This window comes from Malaclemys terrapin, chromosome 2 (genome assembly GCF_027887155.1).
Source record: "Malaclemys terrapin pileata isolate rMalTer1 chromosome 2, rMalTer1.hap1, whole genome shotgun sequence".
Classification (NCBI taxonomy): domain Eukaryota; kingdom Metazoa; phylum Chordata; order Testudines; family Emydidae; genus Malaclemys; species Malaclemys terrapin.
Window position 1 is genome coordinate 78,655,870 of NC_071506.1, and position 21,421 is coordinate 78,677,290.

Genomic DNA, 21,421 nt, shown 5'->3' on the forward strand with positions numbered 1-21,421 from the left:
ATTAGAAACCTAATAAAACCCCCTGCTTCACGCAGTCAGGGGGAAGGAGAGTGGACTGGAGCTTGGAGGTGTGCTGTGAGACTTGGAGGAACAGAAAACCGGAGTAAGGGAGACCCTGCCCCAGCAGGAGAAGGACATTCCCTCCCCCAGCATTTAAGGACTGAAGATACCCCACCCAAGGGGAAAGCGGGTAAGAATCTGCAGGGGTTGAGAGAGGCTGGGCCTCAGAGTGAGGAGCAAACCCAGATCCCTCCCCCGCTTCCCTCCTTTACCACCTTCCTGGGCCACTAGTGGGGCCCTTGGGGCCCCAAGAGCAGGGGTAAGGGTGGTATTTTAGCCCCTCCCCCACCAAGAAAAGCGCAGGACCCACCATACTATATCGACCATCGTGTCACATTATCAATGATTCTCTCAAACAGGGAGGGCATATGTAGTGGGGTCAGTCCTGGATCTGGTACTACTCAATAATTTCATTAATGACTTGGATAATGGAGTGGAGAGGGCTTATAAAATCTGCAGCTAATAACAAGCTAGGAAGGGTTGCAAGCACTCTGGAGGACAGGATTGGAGTTCAATTTTCCAATTTATCAAAGTAATTTTGATCTGAAATCAACAAGATGACACTCAATAATGACAAGTGCCAAGTACTTCATTTAGGAAGGAAAAATCATAGCCTACCTACAACATGGGGAAAACTGGCTAGGTTGTAGTACTGCTGAAAAGATTCTGTGCGTTATAGTTAGGGCCCTACCAAATTCACAGTCCATTTTAGTCAATTTTGCAGTCGTCTTTTTTTTTTTTTTAAATGGTCAAATTCATGGTTACATCTGAAATGTCACAGTGTTGTAACTGTGGGGGTCCTGACCCAAAAATGGATCATGGGGGAGGGTGTCGCAAGGCTATTGTAGGAGAGTCATGAGACTGACACCCTTACTTCTGCACTGCTGCTGTGGCAGGGACGCTGCCTTCAGAGCTGGGCAGACAGAGTGCAGAAATGAGTGTCACAGGGCATGGGGGATGGGTTACCATACATCTGGGTTTTTCTGGGAGCCTCTGCACCCCAGTCACGGGCTGCCAGCTGGGGAAGGTTCCTGGAGGTGGGTCTGACCAGGCTCCAGAAGTGGCCCCTGCAGGGGAAGAGGAAGTCCTGTCCCTCCCCAGCCTGAGCCAGGACTAGCAGCTGGAGCCTAGCCCACGGTAGGAGCCCCTGGCTAGGGTGCTCCCAGCCCTGCTCCTCCCCTACAATAACCACATTTCACAGGAGAGATCAGCTTTCGTGGTCTGTGAAGTGTTTTTCAGGGCCATGAATTTGGTAGGGCCATAGTTTATAGTGGATCACAAATTGAATGAGTCAACAATGTGATGCAGTTGTGAAAAAGGATAATGCCATTCTGGGGTATATTAACAGGAGTGTTGTATGTAAGACGAGGGAAGAAATTATTCCTCTCTACTTGGCACTGGTGAAGCCTCTGCTGTAGTACTGTGGCCCATTCTGGAACACCATGCTTAATGAAAGATGTGGACAAACTGTAGAGAGTCCAGACGGGAGAGGGGAAAAATTTAAAGGTTTAGAAATCCTGACCTATGAGGAAAAGTTTAATAATAAAAAAACCTGGTCACGGTTAGTCTTGAGAAAAGAAGACTTGGCTGATAACAAACCTTCAAAAATGTTAAGGGCTGTTATAAAGAGAATGGTGGCCAATTGTTCTCCATGTCCACTGATGGTAGGACAAGAAGTAATGGGCTTAATCTGCAGCAAGGGAGATTTAGGTTAGATATCCAGAAAAACTTTATAAGGATAGTCAAGCTCTGGAATAGGCTCCAAGGTAGGTTGTAGAATTCCCATAACTGGAGATTAAGAACAGGCTAGACAGACACCTGTCAGGGATGGTCTAGGTTTACTTGGTCCTGCCTCAGCACAGGGGGCTGGACTAGATGACATCTCAAGGTGCCTTCCAGCTCTAAATTTCTGTGATTCTATAGCACATTCCATCCAAAGAGCTCAAAATGCTCTGCCAGCTTTAATGAATTAAGCATCAGAGTACCCCTGAGAGACAGACGTTAAATTTCGGAGAGTCTAATTATTATATTTAGTAGTAAATATTTATATATGATAGTGCCCCAAGGTCTAGGGCTCCATTGTGCTGGGCACAAAAAGGACAATCACTGGCCTAAAGGGCTTGCAATCTAAAGACCCAAACAGATGCAAAATAGTGGATTGTGGATCCAACATACAAGCAAAAGGTTATGGTGAAGAATTGGCACAGCTTTGTTCATTACAGGTATTGTAGGTTGCTTTTGTGGGGATTAGTAATAGGTTGGACGGAAATAGGAAAAGGAACAAAGAGGAAACTTATCACCTGTCTAGTCAGGATCAGTAGGCTGGGTTTTATGGGCATCATGGCAGAGGTGGAGAAGGTGGGGAATGGCAGAGGGCAAGAGGGGTGAGGAGATGGAGATACTGTGAGGAGGAGGCAAAGGAGAGCTGTGGAGGGAGCAAAGGGGGAGCTATTGGAGAGCATGGGTAGGCGAGAAGAAATCACAGGGGAACATTCCGAAAATTAATTTGTCTAGGCTGCCTGAAGTTCCTGATAGAAACCAGATAAAGTTGAAAATCTAAGTGTGTGAATACTGTATATGCTCAGTCCTGAGGGCTGTGCCTGGAGCCCACTCCCTGTCTTCAAGCAAGGGCAGACAGAGTGGCAACTCAACAGACTTTCAGAAGCCCTGGCAGATGATCAGAAGCAGGGGCATGAGAGACCATTGTTTCTATGAAAGAGAAGGTGCTAACCTGCCTTGGTGTGTCTCTTTTGTTGTGTGTTTTTTTTGTTTTGTTTTTTGTTTTTTGGTGTTTTGACAGTTCTGGTAATGACTGCTTGAATGTTGTTGTTTGTATGTGTGCTTGTTTGATGAGAAATGTGCAAGGGCATTTGGGGACTTGTGGCTTTGGTGCAAGGCAATTGGCAATTAACAGAACATAACTTGCTAGAGGCACAGAATTCCTTTTTTATTTAAAAAAAAAGTTTGTTTTGAAGCAACTTGATTTTTCTAAACTGCAGGAAATTGAAGTCAGTGTTTCAAAATGTTCCTGGGAATGGATTTCTTCTGTGCCCCCTTCCTGCTCACATACTCTTTTTCGCTCCCTACTTCTGTTGGTCTAATATGGGCCTGCCTGGATTACATACACTTCCCATAGCGTGTGTTGCTTCTGATGTCTGACTGGTGATGGCAATACAAGTGCTGATGCCAGGTCTAGAAGCAGTACTTAAAAACCTGCTATTCTCATTCCGTCAAGCTCTCAGCTAACCCAGTTTGCTGCAGGAAGAAAAAATGCAATCAGTTGGCTTTTTGTCCACATAGCAGTGTTAAAACATAGGAACTCACCCTATGCTTTTCAGAGCATCTTGCTGTTTGACTAGTCTATCATAAATATGAGGAATGTCTATGGTGAAGAATTTTAGCCTTGGGTGGGAACAGAGTGGTGGTCAGTGTTGCGCACACTGATGATTTTTATCGAGTCTTATGATTTTTGGGTATACTTCTTAAAGCCCCAGCCTCTAGAATCAAGAGCTTCTCAGATTTACTTAAAGGAAGGTGAGGTTTTTTTAGCCCTCATGGGTGCAGGGAAAAACTTGAAAACGTGAAGTGGATGCAACCTAGTAAAACAAAAACTCCAAAATGTATTTTTTTTTAAGTCATGATTTTTAAGCCAATCTCATGATTTCTTTGGGTCTGACTCATATTTGAATGCTTGAGGTTGGCAATACTTAGAACAATTCTAAGCGTCAGGTCCCCCAGCAGCAGCAGCACCCTCACCACCCTCTGCAGTTCTGCAGTGGCTTTATGCCATTTTCCATGGTGGGGAGGCTGAAATGTGGCTTGGAAAGGACTTGGCAGGTGGGTCTGTACACGTGTATTCAGATGTTGTAGCCCACAGAAAAAGGGGAGACAATGGGCTGCATCATCTCTTTCCCATACACACCAGCAGTGTCTATTCAACTGGCTATCTGAGTCCCAAGTTGCCATTGGGGCACTGGAGTAGACAGCTGTTGTGACATTCAAGCAGGGACGTGAGGAAGTGCAACAGGGCTATAGATCTATGCTGGGTAATGGGATGGGGGAATATCTCCTTTTCACAACTTTCAAATTGGTTTTGGACAATAGTGTTCTTCCACCAAGTTTTGGCTGGTTGTGGGGGTGCGGGAACGGACGACACAGGAGGAGAAAAGAGCAAAGTCTGATTGTGGACAGCTCAGTGGATTCTCTCCCTCACCCCTCCCTGTCTTTTCCTTCCGTGACAACCCATGCCTAATGTATGTTTAGCAGCTATGCTCACAAGGCAGGAGCAAACTGCAGTTGCAGCCTCCTTCCAAAAGATTCCATTATTGCAGAGGGAGGAGAGTGCTAGGTGTTTGTGGGGAGAAAGAGAATGAGGTGAGTCTGGGGAAGGCTGGGGCGAGACTGGTAGGAGGATCTCAGAAGGAATTTGTGGGAAGTAGAGGAGCCTGGAAGGCCTTCATGTAGAAGTCTGGAAGGGGAAAGAGAAGAGCCTGGGCATTTAGTGGGAAGATGAGAACTTAGCATGTTATCTGAAGACTGCTGCCATGCAAAACAGGAGCCAGTTAAAGATGGCACCATAAGAGGAAAGGCAGGAGAAGGCCACAATAAATGCTTGGGAGTTTTTGTTTGTTTGTTTTTGTTTGTTTGTTTTCAATTCAGACAGACAGATAGAAACTGGTGGTGCTGAAACTTTTTTAGGGTGGCAGTGAAGGAAGGCAGGGTGGACTTATGGTGCTTTTGGAGGGATCTTCCTATTGTCCTCCTTCCCCTTTTGGGGCAAAATTACTCTACTGGATAAGGCTGCCAAGGCATGAGTCATGTAAGATGTGTGCTGCTTGGGAACCTTGTCTAAGGTCCAAATCTTGGTTCCACAAGCAAAGCCAAAACAAAATAGTCTTGCTAACAGAAACTCAACAGATGTTGAAGAGGGGTGTGGGAAAGGAGGAATCACTACAAGCCAGCAAGTTGGGCACTGTGTAGTTTTTGCCAGCAAATCTCCTTTACCTAGGCTTTGCTTGTGGAACCAGGATTTGGACCTAAGACAATGTTGCTAAGTGGTATGCATCTCAGGTGAGACATGTGCATCTGGCAGGCCTGTTGTGTCTCCCTGCAGCAGGAACGTCATACATCCAGCAGGGCTGTAAGAATTCTCCCATGGTGTTCCCTCTTGTCCATTAGAGGTAGCTGTGATGGAGAAACTGCAAGAAGCCAAGCTGCCTCTTCCTCCATTTTGTGCTCCCCTGGTGGATCTGTAGGTTAGAGAGCAGTTGGAAGGTGAAATAAGCACAGACTTGGGGACGGAATGGATAGCAGGGGTTGAAAGGTGGGCAGGAGGTGAAAGGGGATAGGGATATAAGAAGGAAGACAAATGGGAAGCAGGGACAGAATGGAAAAAGCTGCTCCAGAATCTCCGAACACTTATTTTCAGTCTATCAGTCTCCAAGCCCCACTCCAATCCCTTGCCTCCTCAACAACCCCCACCCCCTCCAGCTGCCACAGGCTCCCTCCATCTACCTGCCTCTTACTATCCCTGGCTCTCATGGTCGCTCCTGGCTAACCCAACCCTCACACTGACTTTCTGAGGCCTGAGGAATGGAGGTCCTGTGTCCTTTCCAACCCTTCTCCATTGTGGTTATGGTTAGAATGGAGGAGAGAAAAGCTATGCGGAAAATAGTGACTTGTTTTTATCTAGAGTGAGAAATGGCAAGCGTGGAGCTGCACACGCTTAACTATATTGCACAGCTACACTGAAAGCCTTTGGACACCATAGTCTGCAACAGTGGAATTTTCCACAGGTCAAGAGCCAACATTTTCCAGTATTATTCAGTTTACTCTAAAAATCATCCAACCATATATTTGTATTTGCCCCTTTTGGAAAACCTCTAGTAAACAAATCCCTCATTTGTGGAATGGTAAATTCTTGTATGAAAGTGATACCGATATTGTTAGAGCAGCAGCCGTACCAGTATTATTGAGGCTTAATGCCACTGATCTAAAAAAAGTAGTTGTTGCGCTATAACTATAAAGAGCAAGAGGGAGTCTTGTGTTCCCCAGTCTAACCTCTGAAGAAACAAAGCCAAATATTTGATATGGCTGATTTTACTGGAAAGCGTTTAGCTCTGGTGCCCAAATTACCAATGGATTTTCCCTGAAGGCTTATGCATCTTGCAGTGAATATAAACAGCATAGCATGGATCATAGTTCTCAGACAGCTGAGGTGGAATTCCTCTTTTGGGGTTGTATTGATCAATTGAATACCTGCATCCTCAGGTACATAGTATTGAATGATCAATACTATGTACCTGAGGATGCAAAGACGTGGTGTTTCCTGTGGGACTAGGAAATAATGGGTCCTATTAGAACAGAGAATTTTTCCACAAATTCATAGATTCCAAGGTCAAAAGGGACCTCCTGTATAACACATTCACGGGACTCCCCAAAATAATTCCTGTTTGAACTAAACCAACTCTCTTGTCTAAAAGGGGCAGCAGGAGGAGCAGAAAAGGGTGGTGCCACTCAGCTGGGTTGTGGGAGACCCAGAGTTCAATTCCCTGCTCTGCCTGATGTGGAGAAGGAATTTGAACTTGGGTCAGCTCTCTCTCCGCAGGTGTGCCCCAATCACTGGGCTAGAGAGTATTCTTGGGGATTTGGATCCAGGGGATTTTGTTTGGGTTTTTCTTTTTTGACTTGTCCATGAAGTATTGGTTTGCGGTCATCAGCAGTATGTATGTAATGTCCATGTGACACACCTAGCCACTTCATTATCCACAAATCTCTTTCAAAACTGATTGATTACATCATTAAGATCTATACTAATGTCCATGTGTCTTTTTTTTTTTTTTTTTTAAACACGGTGTAGGAAACTGAATAGCACCATTGCATGTGTTCTCCGCTACAGCTATTGCTGTCTATACTGTGGCTGCTTCTTTCTTGACCAACTACTTCACATTGTGTTACTTTGGACGTTCTTTTTTACTCCGTTCTAAAAAGCGGGCAAAAGTTCCTAAACATAAGCCCACCCCAGCATGAACAGGTAACAGATGACTGGGATTTGATTTTTGATACATTGTCCTTTTGAGAAGGAATAGAAATTAATGTATTTTATTGGAAGGAATGGGTCTCTGAGAATGACCTGGATGGTGACTCAAATGTTGGTTTGTCTGTTACATCTGTGAAGACTTGTTTGTTGATGTCATTTCAACTAGCTACTCTGCAGAGGTTTAGCCTATATTACTGACTTTGGTCAAAAAGCAGAGCCACATGGTGAACGGAGGTTATCACTGTACCATACACAGGAGATTTGCCCGATAAAGTTAAAAATTATTGAATAATCCTATTTTGGTGGAAACAAAAATTTGAGCATTTGATTTTTTTGATGAAAAGAATTTGAAAATTTTCATTTAATTTTTAAATTATTTTAATCAAAAAAATCATTTTGTTTCTGTTGTCAAATTATTATTATTTTATTTATTATAATCCCCTCCTCTAGCATCTCTTCCTTTTTTCTCCCATTGGAAAAGGTTGGGAAAAAAGGAGGAGGGTGTGTGTGTATTGGGGAGAAGTAGGAGAATAAGAGAATGTGTGCGTTTTTCCAACTTTCTCACCTTTATTATTACTTTTGTGACCCTTTTCGGGGGGGGGGGGGAGAGGCAGGAGTGAAAAGTTTTTCCCTACCACCGCTTTTCCCTTCTTTCCAGTTGAAAAGTAAGAAGTGTGACTTTCTCTCACTTTTAACTTGTATGACATTTTCCAGTGTGAAGGGGGGGTAGGAGGAGGAAACTAAAAACAGTGAGGAAAAAGTGGACATTTTTTCTCATGATTTTGAAACTAAAAATTAAATATAATTTCCCCCCACCACCACAGTTTTTTAAAAGTTGTTTTAAATGATTTTTTGGTTGACACTTTTTAATAGAAAACAAGTTAGCCTGCTCTAGATATAGCAGGCCTCTGCCTACAGGTGTGGTGTCCAGTTCAGTTCAGAATACCTGTGCTAAAATTAAAGTATGACAAAATAAGATTGTACGATTGGCTGGCTTGTTAGAGGTACAGTGGAGTGAGGTAATGCTCTCTGTCCTTGGATTTTGAGAGATACTCCACAAACTTTGTGTTCATGGTGAGACCATAGAAAAAGGTAACATCCACCCACCGCCCCATATAGGCCTTTTATAAATGTATTTTGCAGCGTGAAGGAGAGCCGTTATTGATCTGTTCCAACTAGTGCCTTGAGCAATGACTGCTCGTTCCTTTACAAAAAGCATTTTTTTCCTCTTGAATATGGGAGTTGCCTATGTAGTTCTGCTATGTTGTTAATGTGATTATCTAGCAATGAACCCCTCTGTACTTGCTGAAATAGTGGCATAAAATAAAATATAAAAAATGCATGCTGGAAGAAAATGATGTGCATGAAAAATACTGTACAGGAGTAAACTGTGATGAATCTGCTGAACAGTCACAGGTTGGCTGAAAAGGAAAACGCTCTTTAGTCAAGAGTGATTCGCTGAGGCAGCGTGGCATTTGAAGGTAGTTATCTTTGAGAGCCAGTGGGTAAGGAGCTAGAAAAGCTGCTCCCGACCTAGATGTGGAGCTGTGTAAAAATGGAACAGCAACATGAAGGGGCCACAAAGAATATCTTGGGCAGTCCTTAGCCCTGGCCAGGGGACCTGCAAGATACCCAAGTACCTCTAGAGCAGAAATGAACTAAGAGGGGAAACTAAGCTAATAGCAACCTTTTCTCCAGCCCTAGTCAAGTCATGTGTCAGAATGCTTATTGGGACCCACCAGATGACAGAACCTATTTGACATAGCAACTGAGGTGCCTCTGAGTTGTGGTACACTTGGCACTCTAAATACTAAAAAGGGATAGTGTGCTACAGGACTTCAGCAACCCCATTAGGTGGGGATGATTGCAAAAACCATAAAGAACAAGCTTGTTCATGAGATGTGCACTGCTTCCTTGTTTGAGCCAAAATATGGTATGAGAATTCTCTTCTTGTATTATTTCAGATGTGACCAGAGCTAGGAAGTGTATGTGAAAATTGATTTGCTGCTAATGGAATGTTAATTACTAATTACCTCAAAGGAATGTTAGGGTTTTCCCTGGTAAATTCAGTGGTGTAGTGAGGTGCCTTCTCCCTTGACTTAATCAGAACAATTCAGTAAGAGTCAAGCAGCTATTTAAAAAACAAACACTAACTCTCTTGGCTCTGACAAGGTCATTTGGGAAGGAGAGATGAACAAACTCAAGCTAGCCCCTATTTGAGATGCAAGAGTTTTGCCTATCTCTAAATCATCCCAAAATAATCCTGGTCTTTTGAGGGAGTCTTTTATGTAACTCTATCTCTGTGCTATGCGTATTACTAAGATTCCATAAACATTCAGACACTGTTGGATTTAGAGGGTTTTTTTTTATTTTTAAAACAAACTTTTTGAAGATCTCAATATCAAATAGGCCTCCCTGAGAAGAAATAATTTTTTTGAGGTTTTAATTAAAACTACAGAAGCCAAAAAAGAGAACTGAGGATGTGCAATGCTAGCTCTAGAGATGGGCAGAAGCATACCATCATTATTACAAAAAATATTGCAAAATAGTTTAATAAAGATAACCAGGTGAATAGTACTAGATACAAGTACTAAGACAGAAATAGGTAAATCTCTGCAAGTGTTCTCATGCTGTTCTGCCAAGATGCCTAAATGACTGAGGTCCAGGTTTTCAAAAGAGCTTTGCACCCACTAACTCTTGGATCCCATTGGAAAAAAATTGGGAACTACTGGGCGATGAGTCTTCGTGGAAAAACTGGCCACTTCATTTAGGTACCAAAATGAGAGTATCGGATACAGAGGTCTTGGCATCCACTAATTGGGGCTAGGCACTCTTGAAAATCTGGTCCTGAACCTTTTGACACCAAAAGCAGTTCATTCTCAGTCTTTGACCCCTTTTCTGAGACTGTCAGCAAAGTTGCCAAGATGTCGGGACCTATCCATTAGGAAATAGGCCCAAACTAACAACTTATTTCACACTGGCCTTGTATCCTTTGACGACAGCATTACCAACCCCAAGTATTCAAAAATCATGATACTAGCTTTAAAATCATGAGGGTGTGGTTTTTTATTAATGTAGGTTCTTTTTCTTTGCCTTTAGGGTGCACTCACTTCACATTTTCAAGCTTGTCTCTGCAACCATGAGAGCTAGAAGCTTCAATTTAAACAAAAGTAAAGTTAAACATTTTCATGCAATCTCTTGATTCCAGTATATGGAGCTTTAAGAGAAACACACAAAATTGTGAGACTTAAGGATTGGCAATGCTGTCATGGATGTTGCTGCATGGGCCGCATTAATACCAGTGAACAAAGGTTTTATCTGTTGTTTTTATGAATTTGTCAAACCATCCATTCCCTGGGAAACTTTACTTAAATTTGGAAAACCAGACTGATATAAAATGTCAGGTTGTTGGGACAGAGGTGGTTAAATTGTTTACAGCTGCCTGGGAATTAGTAGACTTTCTTTCCTATACAGTATAATGCATCATATTTCTCAGCCAGGTGCAGGACACCACATGAGGTTGGTGTAGAACGTTCAGTTGGCACAAGAAACATTTTTAAGTCTTCACATATAACTGAGTTACCAGGGCTCAATAATAATTTTCTGGCAGATTAGTCGGGCCCTAGAGCAGGTTTTTATGATAATTAAAGCCAGAACGGAAAGCAATGGGCCTGGATTTCACACTTTTGTATCCTGATACACTGGGGCTTTGATTTTTTGCAACTTGTTTTTCTGTGCAGTGGGTGCTTTGACACCATTCTGAAAGAAAGAAAAACTGACAGTACGCAAATAAATAAGCTAAATGGTAGGAACAGCTCCACAAAGGGGTAACTGTCACATTAACTTGGAGAAAAATATTTGAAATAACTTGATAACCATTTTCCAAGGCTGCTCATGGAGAGATTGTGCACTTGTACATTTTAATTGTGACCTTGTTTTTTTTGTTTGCTTGTTTTAACAAAGTTCAGAAGTCCTAAGAACCAAGGACTCCTCTATCAAATAATTCTATAACAATTTCAGCCCTGGAATGCACAAAATGATGTCTCTGAGATAGTCTGGCTAGACAGAATAATTTGAGTCCTTTGTTTTGTTTGTTTGTTTTTTAATGTATCGGGAAAGGAACCTAAATTGTGATCTTCAAATGGGGAAAAAACCCACTCCCACTGATTTTGATGGGCTTTGGATCAGGCCCTTAATCTTTCACTCTGATAAGCAAGCAGCTAACTAAAACAAGGGGCAGCTTAGTGGTGATGAAACGGATGTCTGAACAGGGTTGCATATTAAAAAATATACTTTACTATCCTTTTTTAAACATACCATATGCCCAACAAAATACACTTGCAACGATCAGCAAGTCTTCCTTTTCTTCTGCTTTTAGCAGAAGTGCACGCATGCGCGCACTCTCTCGCGCGCGCACTCTTTGCTTTCTTTACTTAAAAATGTAGAACTGTTTCAGTTTTTTTACGGTCTTGAGCCTTTAACCTAAATAATATAGAATATATTTCAGCTGCAGCCTACATGCCTTAAGCTCTGTCTTACATCCTGGCCTCTGCCTTTTAAACCTCAAGCACTGAAATTCTGACCAGATCTCACCACAGACTTCACATGAATAGTTATATACACCAACATCATGTCCTAGTCCCTCTCAAGTGCCAGCCAAACCAAATTGTCATGGCACATAAACAATTCTGCTCATTTTCATTCCCATTAATATACTGCCAAACACACTAATAGTCTAAAACTTTTAGTGATATGAATAAAATACATGGTGGACAACAGGAAGGATATGCAGTTTATTCTCGCTCAATAAGGGACTATGCTTTTTTTTTTTCCCCTTCGAAGGATAAACTTTATATCCTAGCGTAATCCTTGGTGCATATTCTACTAATATAGTTTGTGTGTCTAAATCTTACAGCATAACTAGAGATTTATATGTCTGACATTGCAGTGAGAAGGCAATATTAATTATGTCATTCATTATTACGATGCCAGAAAACTTCTTGAATTGGCCAAGAGCAGATGTAGGTGCAGGAATTATATAAGCCTGCTTTGCCAAAACAATACCAAATCAAGCTAAGATAGAAAAAAGAAACTAAATAATTGTATTTGAGTGTCAGTCATATCTGCATTTTCTTTGCTAAATCAGTCTGAGTGAAGCTACAGCAATTTTTAAGGACGATATGTTTTGTGCATCATCTGAGCGGATCCAATTTTAAAAGGGTTAAAATGTGTCTACAGAAATGTGAGGAGGGGTTTTCAATCAAGTTAAAGAACTTTAAGAATGGAACAGCCATACTGGGTTGGATCAAAAGTCCATTTAGCCCACTATCTTGTCTTCCAACAGTGGCCAATGCTGGGTGCCCCAGAGGGAATGAACAGAATAGGTGGTTATCAAACTATCCATTCCCAGCTTCTGGCAAACCGAGGCTAGGGACACCATCTCTCCTCGTCCTGGCTAATAGCCATTGATGGACCTATCTTCCAGGAACTTATCCGGTTTCTTTTCTTTCTTTCTTTCTTTTTTTTTTAAAGCCCATTATAGTCTTGGCTTTCACAACATCCTCTGGCAAAGAGTTCCACAGATAGTGTGTGTGTGTGTGTGTGTGTGTGGAAAAATACTTCCTTTTGTGTGTGTTTAAACCTGCTACCTATTAATTTCATTTGGTGACCTCTAGCTCTTGTGTTATGAGAAGGAGTAAATAACACTTCCTTATTTACTTTCTCCACACCAGTCATGATTTTATAGACCTCTATCATATTCCCCCCCTTAGTCATCTCTTTTCCAAGTTGAAAAGTCCCAGTCTTATTATTCTCTCCTCATATGAAAGCTATTCCATATTCCTAATTATTTGTCTCTTTTCTGTACCTTTTCCAATTCCAATTTGATTGGAAAAACCCACCGTTTTTACCCAGAGAGACAGACACTTAGTGGTAGGGTTGCCAGGTGTCTGGTTTTTGCCTGGAATGCCCGGTTGAAAAGGGACCCTGGCGGCTCCAGTCGGCACTGCTGACGGGGCCATTAAAAGTCTGGTTGGCAGTGCTGCAGGGCTAAGGAAGGCCAGTACCAACCTTTCCTGGCACTGCACTGTGCCCCCGAAGCGGCCAGCAGGTCCGGATCCTAGGCGGGGGGGGGGGAGGCGGAGCACGCACATGGCTCTGCATTCCCATTGGCTGCACTGAGTGAGAGAGAGAGAGAGTGTGCATGTGCATGCGCGTGTGCGCGCGCCTGTGGGCAAGAGCAGCACGCAGTGCCTCCTGCCCCTCCCCCCCCCCCAACCTGGACCTGCTGCTGGCCGCTTCCAGGGCCCAGCGTGGTGCCAGGACAGGCAGGAAGCCTGCCTTAGCCTCAATGCACTGCTAACTGGGAGCTGCCTGAGGTAAGCCCGCACCCCAACCACGAGTCCTAACCCCCAGCCCTGCACCCTCTCCTGCACCCCAACCCCCTGCCTCAACCCACAGCCCCCTCCCACATTCCAAATCCCTCAGCCTGGAGCCCCCTCCTGCACCACAAACCCTTTATCCCCAGCGGGAGCCCCCTCCTGCACCCTAAGCCCCTCAGTTCTGGCCCCACCCTGGAGCCCACACTCCCCCAGTTAGAGCCCTCACCCCCTCCCACACCCCAACCCCGTGCCCCAGCCCAGTGAAAGTGAGTGAGGGTGGGGAAGAGCGAGCCACTGAGGGAGGGGAAATATAGTCAATGGGGGTGGGGCCTGGGGCAGGGCAGGGGTGTGGGCTTGGGGAAAGGGCGGGGCTAGGGTGTTTGGTTTTGTGACTAGAAAGTTGGCAACCCTACTTAGTGGTGCACTCCTCACAACAATGACACCACAAAAGGAACTCCTAAAGTGCACTACAAAACAAAGACAACCATTTTACAATTACTACACTAAACAAACCCTTATCATATACTAGAAACCAGCTAGCTGTTTTAAATTGCAGTCAACATCACAGAATCAAAGAAAAATAAGCTGAAACATTAATATTTACTTAAACGTTAAATAATAATGCATTCCATAGTAACCTCAAACAACTTCTGAAAAAGCTGCTAAAACTTCTATAAATGGGAATGCACCAATAAAACATTACTTCAAATGGCTCAAGAGACCTGAGAGTATAGCTCTTCTGTATTTTTGGGAGCAAAAATGCATCCCCTTCTTTTGCAGCTGAAAATAGGAGCATCAAAAGGTCTTAATTTTTTTTTTTTTTTTTTTTTTTTAATCACAACACTTTTAACTCTCTCAATGTTAAATGTGTAGACCAGTGGCTTTCAAACTGTGGGTCACGACTCAGTACTGGGTCACAGAATGGAAGGCATGGGTCACGGCTGCTCTGGTCAGCACCGCTGACCGGGCTGTTAAATCCCATCGGTGGTGTTGCCCAGCTAAGGGAGGCTAGTCCCTACCTGTTCCGACACCGCGCTGTGCCTCAGAAGTGGGCCTCTTAGGTGGGGGGCACAGGGCTCTGCATGCTGCTCCCACCTCCGCCTAGGAGCCAGACCTGCTGCTGGCTGCTTCCAGGACGCAGTGCCTCTGCACCTCAGCTGCTCCGCTGACCGGAAGCCGCCGGAGGTAAGTCCATGCCACAACCCCTTGCCCCAACCCTGAGTCCCTCCCCCCCCCCCTCAAACTCAGAGCCCCTTCCTGCATCCCAAACCCTTCATGCCTGGCCCCACCCCAGAACCTGCACCCTCAGTCCAGAGCCCTGATCCCCTCCTGCACCCCAACCTGCTGCCCCAGCCCAGAGCCCCCTCCCACACTCCAAGCCCCTCATCCCCAGCTCCGTTGGGTCACGGGCATCAACAATTTTCTTCAGCTGGGTCTCCAGAAAACAAGTTTGAAAGCCATTGCTCTATTGCGTAAACACATCACATTGTGCCTGTTCCACTGGCTCCATCCAGCGCCCTATCAGAGCTGGCTTAATGACATCCAGACAGTCTGTCAATGAACCATGCCTCCTAAACCACTCTATGCACATGGTCGTGTTCCATAGCATCCATTTCCTCACCCTCCTACCCCACCCAGATGCCTAGTGACCGGACCTGTTACTACCTTCCAAAGGAGAGGCTCCATGGTGAGCCAGCTTGCATTTCACCTTCGTTCCATAGCCTGCCAGGAATATGGGTTGGTAGCTGTTCCATGGAGCTGTGACCATGGATGTGTTTTTGGTATGGTTCATGGAGTCCTCAACACTTGGCCTTTTTGCAGTCAGAGGGAGACTCTGGAGTATACATACCCACAGTGGGCCAGTTTGCAGGCCCTTTTCTGCCTCTTCCACAATCTTTTATTAAAGTTTTGCTGCATATCCCCTCACCCCTTTTTATTTATGTACATCCTATCTGTGGTCCCACAAAGTCCAGAGACTTCATCACTCTGCTTCTAGCATTGTCCAAGATGACCTCCTATTAATCCAGGAAGAGGAAGCTAGGAAGGAGGTGGATTATCTGTGACTGTGGGGCCTATTTTCTGTCACCTGTTTGTTCATATATTCAATCAGAGTTTCTCTGGGTCGACTGGGTGGCATCCACTGACTCGTAGGACTTGTTCTCCGAGTGGTGGGCATTGTGGTTCTTTGTTCAGTGTCCTCTGAATTCCTTGTTTTTACTCTGTTTCCTCACTCCCATCTCTGTTTTTGCATTATTTGTCCCCCATATGTAGTTGATCCTTGTTTTGTTTTTGTGTTTTTTGCAACCTCTTCCTTCCCTTCAGGGATGATCATTTGTTTTTTCTGGGAGGAACCCACTTCTTCTCAAGGATTAAATAGGGTCATTTTAGCACTTTCCAAAACAGCCATTTCTCAGTGCAGCAGGAGGGACCTAACCCTTTACACTTGTTGGATCGCTCCTCTGGGTGGTATTCGATGGCACCTTTTTTTTTTTTCTTAATAGTGGGTGTCTTCTCAATGACCCCTTCCAAATCCCTCATTCTGAACCCTGATCTCCTCACCCCCACTCTGGTTTTGTTCTTCATTTCCACAAGCCACTTAGGTGACCCTTGTGTTCTGTTTCTCCCTAGCCTCTGTTAAGGGGGAAAATGTTGGTGTTTTCATAAATGGAATCCCCTTCTGGGCTCTGCCCACTACAGAGGGCTCAAATAGGCTTAGCATGTCCATTACACCACTTGACCTTTTAAGGATGGACTTCTGGGTATTTTTAGCTCTTGGGGGAAATCCCCATGAAGCACCTGACTAGAAGGGACACATGACCAGGAAGAATAATGGGGACCGGTGACTACCTACAAGGACTATATGAGAAGTAGACTGAGTTCAGGTTGAAGGAGATTAGGAACTGGAAAGATCTGGTGTGGGGCTTTTCACAGCAGCCTTCAAAAGGATTTCTTCCCCAGGCAGCTCTGTGGAACTGGTGAGCTGCCTGTGCAGAGGGATCGGGACAGGAGCAAGACTAGCGGGAAGCTGTGATAAAAGGCCTCAAAGGGCTGGGGAGCTGGATACAAGGGTAAAGAGTTGAATACCTTTAGTGTAAAACCATTAATAAATCAGAACCCAGAGGGGAGGTCCTAATTTGGAATACTAGTTCTGTGGCATATGAATACTTAAGGGGATTGGGGGGGGGGGGGGAGGGAAACTGAGGCCAGTGGTGAACATCAATGGGGCAGGTACGTTGATAGTGTTACTTGGTGTTTAACATCCTGTTAGTTAAAATGTGTTTAATACTGCTTGGAATATACATTATTTTATCAGTGTGCACAGGGCTTATGTTTGAACATTGTAGGACTTGGGCCTATTCTCCTTGCTCATTGCAGAACTGGGGTTTTGAGCTCCATGGAAGGTGGAGTAGATGTGTTGATTAGGGTTTAAGTAATACCATGACAGTTAGAATTAGATGACTTTGGCAAAGAGGTTGAGCAATGTAGAATTTATTCTCTACAGTCCAAACTAGTTTTAAATGTCTTGAGCAATAGGGTTTCCAGTTCTTTTGGGATACACCTGTGCAGGCTAAGTCTCACCTCCAGGAAGACTTCTTACCTGATATTCAAGATGAACTGTTAATTTCTCCCCAATTACAATCCATTGTAAACTATTTTTGTTCTCTAAATTCCCTCCTGTTTGAGGTGTCTAGAATATATAGTGATGTTTATATTAAGGTTGCCTGGTGTGTCCTTTCTCCTCTCCAACCTCACTCAAAGTTCTTTTACTTACTTACTCATTATGTACTTGACTCCACATGCAACTCCAGGTCTCTCAAGGTTGTAGATTTCCTGTAATCAGGAATCAATGATTGAAAGAACACCCAGACACAGAAGCTGTCAAGCTGATGGCTTTTCTTTTTTTAAATTTTAAAAATAAGTTTTATTTCCTTTTGCCCTCAGGGGTACTGAATTTTTTTAGATACATGCGTTCATGTTTTCTGTGATCCTCCTATACAATAAAAGCAACAATTTTTAAAAATGGAAGTCAATTGTTAATTAGCTAATCGTTTTTAGCACATATGGGAATTACATTTAGAAATAAACTCTAAGACACTCACAGATCACTAGCCCTTGAGATTGATTTCCCCCCCCCCCCCCCCCAAGGTGAAGAATTTCTCATTGTCTTTCAGGTCTTATCCACAGCATAGTCTCTCAGCTTTGTAAATGTCTGTTCTGACTTAAAGTCCTCCTCTGTGTACAGTCTCGTAGATTCTGGCTCAGGACTGGGCTGCAAATAGAAGATGATACAAATAACTTTCTATCAGGAGATTATTTGGATAGAAAAAAAAAATCTCCCTATATGATGACTGCCTTTAATACTCTGCTCAGTTGCATTAGTGCAAGCACAGTAACTTCTTTGACTCCTGTGTAATTACTCTGGTGTAACACAATACTCCTTTCAATTATATTTTGGGCATGGTAGTTAAGCACTTTTTCTGAAGCATCATGTTGTGCTTATTTCAAATTTGTCTAATCTGTTCTAAAATTTGTACATCTATTCTACATACTAATTTGTCTCTATTGCAATTACCGTTAATAATTTTAGTGCAGCAGAAAGAGTGCTATCGCTTGGGTGAGCTTCATGTATATGTTCCTCCTCGAGTGGCTATACTGAACTGAAGCTTAGCCTTGTGTAAAATAACTGGCTGTCTGGTCTGTGACTCATATGGATTACCTAAACTGAAAATTGTTCTAGAAGGCTTAAAGAGTAAAAGTCCTTGGTTCTCAGCATTAAAGAATTTCCTACAGATTAGTATACCCGCTTTAATCACCAACCATCAATTTTGCAATTAAGATTGATTTCAGGTGCAATGACTGCCCATAGTAGCAGCTTAGGGCAAATATTTTTCAATTTATAAAACTATATCAAGAAATCACCTGTCTGACAAAAAATAGCCACAAACTGTTCAACAGCCAACAAAACTCCCACAGTACTAGAGGTGGAGTGGAGGAGGAACTTAAATTTGTATTGAATCTGAATCTATATCAAGAACATGCTATCCTATTTGAACTTCATAGTATAGTGAGAAATATCAAGCTTTGCCTACAAATATTTAGCTGAATGGTGTTAGAAAATTCTTACTGATGAAATATAAACTGAACTGTGCCATACATGGGTGTAACTAACCTGTTAGTGGAGGTGCAAATAATTTATTTTTTTATTTTGGGAGGGTGCTCTGAAAAGCAGCTTTCCATTGAGCATAAAGAGAGTTCTGTTCTGAGAATATAATAATGGTAATCTTTTTGGGGGGAGCCCTCATCCCACAGTAATTTTCTAATATAAATGTATGTTACATGCAGTGAAATAGAACCAAGGCTAAAAAGGCTGTAAAAGTGAATTTGTAGTCTAAAAAGTGACCAAAAATGGCAAAACTTTATTAGGCAGATCTGCTTTCTCTGAGTATTCAGTTTCTCTGATGTTTTTATTTATTTTAATTTTTCCTCTCATTACTGCAAAAACATGGCAGCATAAGAAAAAATTGGATTTTTTTGTGACTGATCAACAGAACTGTTAACTAAGTCAGACAGGTAGCCCTACAATAGGATCTCAATTTTGTTCAAATTATGCCCTCTGTTTTATCTATGCAGCCCAAGTGAAGGCGATACACATGCACAACTGTAACTGGAAGCATCATTTGGCCTACTGACTCTCTTTCTGGTGGTGAAGCACACACAAAACACCATCTTGGCTTTCAAAGCTGGTAGGTTTAAAAACAAACAAACAAAAACACACACCTGTAAACTCAGAACTTCTGATCTGGAAATTGACACACTACATGTAGAACCCTCCAGATCCTGCTTTTACCAAGTCCCTTGTCAAAATATGATCACACTTTATACTGTAGTTACTTATAGGTGAGCCATATATAGATAGAAGCAGAGGCCTTCTTCTCAAGAGAGGTAGGATTGCTATCATTCTTCTCCAATAAGATTACTAAAGAATGTGCACTCCCCCCTTCAAATTTTCCCTCTTAGACTAGCTTTGTATTATTCATCCATAGTTTTTATGGATCATTGTACTGCAGAACTGAACTCCATATAAACTGCCCCCTACCATGGCTCCAGCCATTACCTGTTTATAAAAGAGAGGATTATTAATGGTAAGCCAACAGGGTGATAGACTCTTGCACATAGACTGAGGTGGGCATTTTAAAACAAATGAAACTTATTATTAGAGTTAAAATGTGCTATGGGTTCTTTGTGACATTTGTGCCATCTCGGAAAGAGGTGATCCAGTTTAACAAAACTGCTCTACAACCAACCCCTTATTATAAAAACAAAATTCACTTGGGGAATGTCAATAACTTTCCATCACCTTTTGTGGATCACAATATCCACAGACTCCCCTTTTAACTATTAATCATAGCTGGGGTATTCTGGTACTTGTTCTGACTGGTCTGTGTCTTCACATGATTCCTTCCCACCTTTGTTCTAGCTGAAAATACACCAACTACAGAAAAGGGTGGGGGAAGAGTATTTTGGTCAGTGAGGAGGATAGGGGAGGAGCAAAAGCACCGAGTAAACCTCAATCAATCTAGCCAGATTTGTGATATTAAGTAGTGATGGTGTTTAAAGTTTCTGATCACTTCCTTTCTATATTGTTTGGGGGGAGGGGGGAGAGTTGTAAAAAGAAGACGCTGCGTATGTTTTCGTGCTGCTTTGACTAAGTTTTTGAAAGCTTACAATGTAGGAAAAAAGTGAGAGGAAGGGAGGAAAATGATCAGAATAACACGGAGATAAGTTTGTGAAATCCTCAGAATGTCATCAGAAGGAAACGAATGATCGAAATGGGAAACGGAGCATGACTCGGAGCTGCTTAGAGGGTTCCAAACTGTTGGATTTTGCCACTGTGGGATCTAGTTTTAAAATGATGAAGCTAAAAATAAGTTTAAGGCTTTTTGCAAAGCTGCAGTCTAGGAAAATGTTGGTGCCTGTGCTCAGCAAAGCTAGCGCGGCGCTTTGCGTATGTGCAGCTGCCTGTCCCTGCGGTCCGGATAGATCTGGACTGCCTCGTTGCCTGCGGAGTGTTGTGTGGGTTTTCCTAGCCCCGGCGGCTTCCTGTGCTACTTGCTGGTTTCTTAACAACAAGGCAGGAAACAAGCGGGCTGTTTGCAAAGCCCGACACAGCAAGGCTGCGAGTCGGTTTTTAGCTAGCAGTGGGGGGAGAGCAGATCGGTCTAGGAAAGGACTTTGAGCGGGACCTGTACCTACTGCCTAGACAGCCGGGCCTCTGCTCCCCGGCCGCTGTAGTGTCAAGGAACCCGAGCCTGGTCCGATGCGGCACCGAGGGTAACGGGGAGCCAGGCTGAAGTGATGACACGAAGTTTCACTCCTGCCGGAGTCCGAGAGTGAGTTACACGCTGCTGCTGGGGGCTTGCTAGAGCGGCGAGGTAGGGAGGAGCCGAGCCGCCCGTGTGCGGTGCCTGCGCCCCTGTGTCTCACCTGCTGCCGCTCTCGCTGCACCACGGGGCCGGGGGGAACGGGCTGCCCCGCGCTCTCCCTTCCTTACCCGCTCGAGAGGCTGCTCCAGCGCCCAGCACGGGGCGGGATCCCCGGGCTCTGGGGGGCGATGAGGGGCGGGGGGCTGCTGTGCTGCTCTCCAGGCATCACTTAGTGCCCGCGGGCTGGCCCCGGCAGGGAGTGAGGGTAAGTAGCTCCCGCAGCCTGGGTGCTGAGGCCGGCGCTCGCTCCGCTGGCGTCCCCCCCTACCGCGCACCGCCGCATGCCTCGCCGCGCTCTCCTTTCCCTCTCCCGCCGCGCGACAGCCCCCGCCGCCGCTGGGAGCGCGCGGCCCCTTTAAGAGCCCAGCTTTGCCTCCCGGTAGCTGAAGGTCATTAAACACAAAAGCTCTCCAGCGCTGCGGTCCAATATAGCGCATGCGCCCTGCCCGAGGACTGGC

General features: G+C 44.0%; 2 protein-coding genes across 5 annotated transcripts in view; one reads left to right on the forward strand and one right to left on the reverse strand.

Moving 5' to 3' along the window:
- KCTD1 (potassium channel tetramerization domain containing 1) overlaps positions 1 to 21,421 on the forward strand; it is a 142,096-nt gene that overhangs the window by 30,986 nt on the left and 89,689 nt on the right. For 2 of the 4 annotated variants that reach the window (XM_054018450.1, XM_054018452.1), the window contains exon 1: positions 20,735 to 20,870. The exons of 1 other annotated variant lie outside the window; for it this stretch is intronic. The gene's annotated coding sequence lies outside the window, so the exon portion shown is untranslated. Of the gene's footprint in view, positions 1 to 20,734; positions 20,871 to 21,115; positions 21,169 to 21,421 lie in introns of those variants that run through there. One more of the 4 variants, XM_054018453.1, reaches the window with a different exon arrangement.
- Positions 17,611 to 21,400, reverse strand: LOC128831739 (translation initiation factor IF-2-like). The gene is made up of 2 exons (XM_054018454.1): positions 21,032 to 21,400; positions 17,611 to 17,749 (listed from the first exon to the last, which is right to left on the reverse strand). Exons 1-2 carry the CDS (start codon positions 21,398 to 21,400, stop codon positions 17,648 to 17,650), a joined length of 471 nt encoding a protein of 156 aa, XP_053874429.1. The 3' UTR covers positions 17,611 to 17,647.

Excerpts from the sequence above, each read along its gene's own strand:
- LOC128831739 (XM_054018454.1), bottom strand. The coding sequence starts at position 21,400 with ATGCGCTATATTGGACCGCAGCGCTGGAGAGCTTTTGTGTTTAATGAC. Across the intron at positions 17,750-21,031 it reads TGGAGCAGCCTCTCGAGCGG|CCCAGTCCTGAGCCAGAATC; the intron begins GTAAGGAAGGGA and ends TTCTATTTGCAG.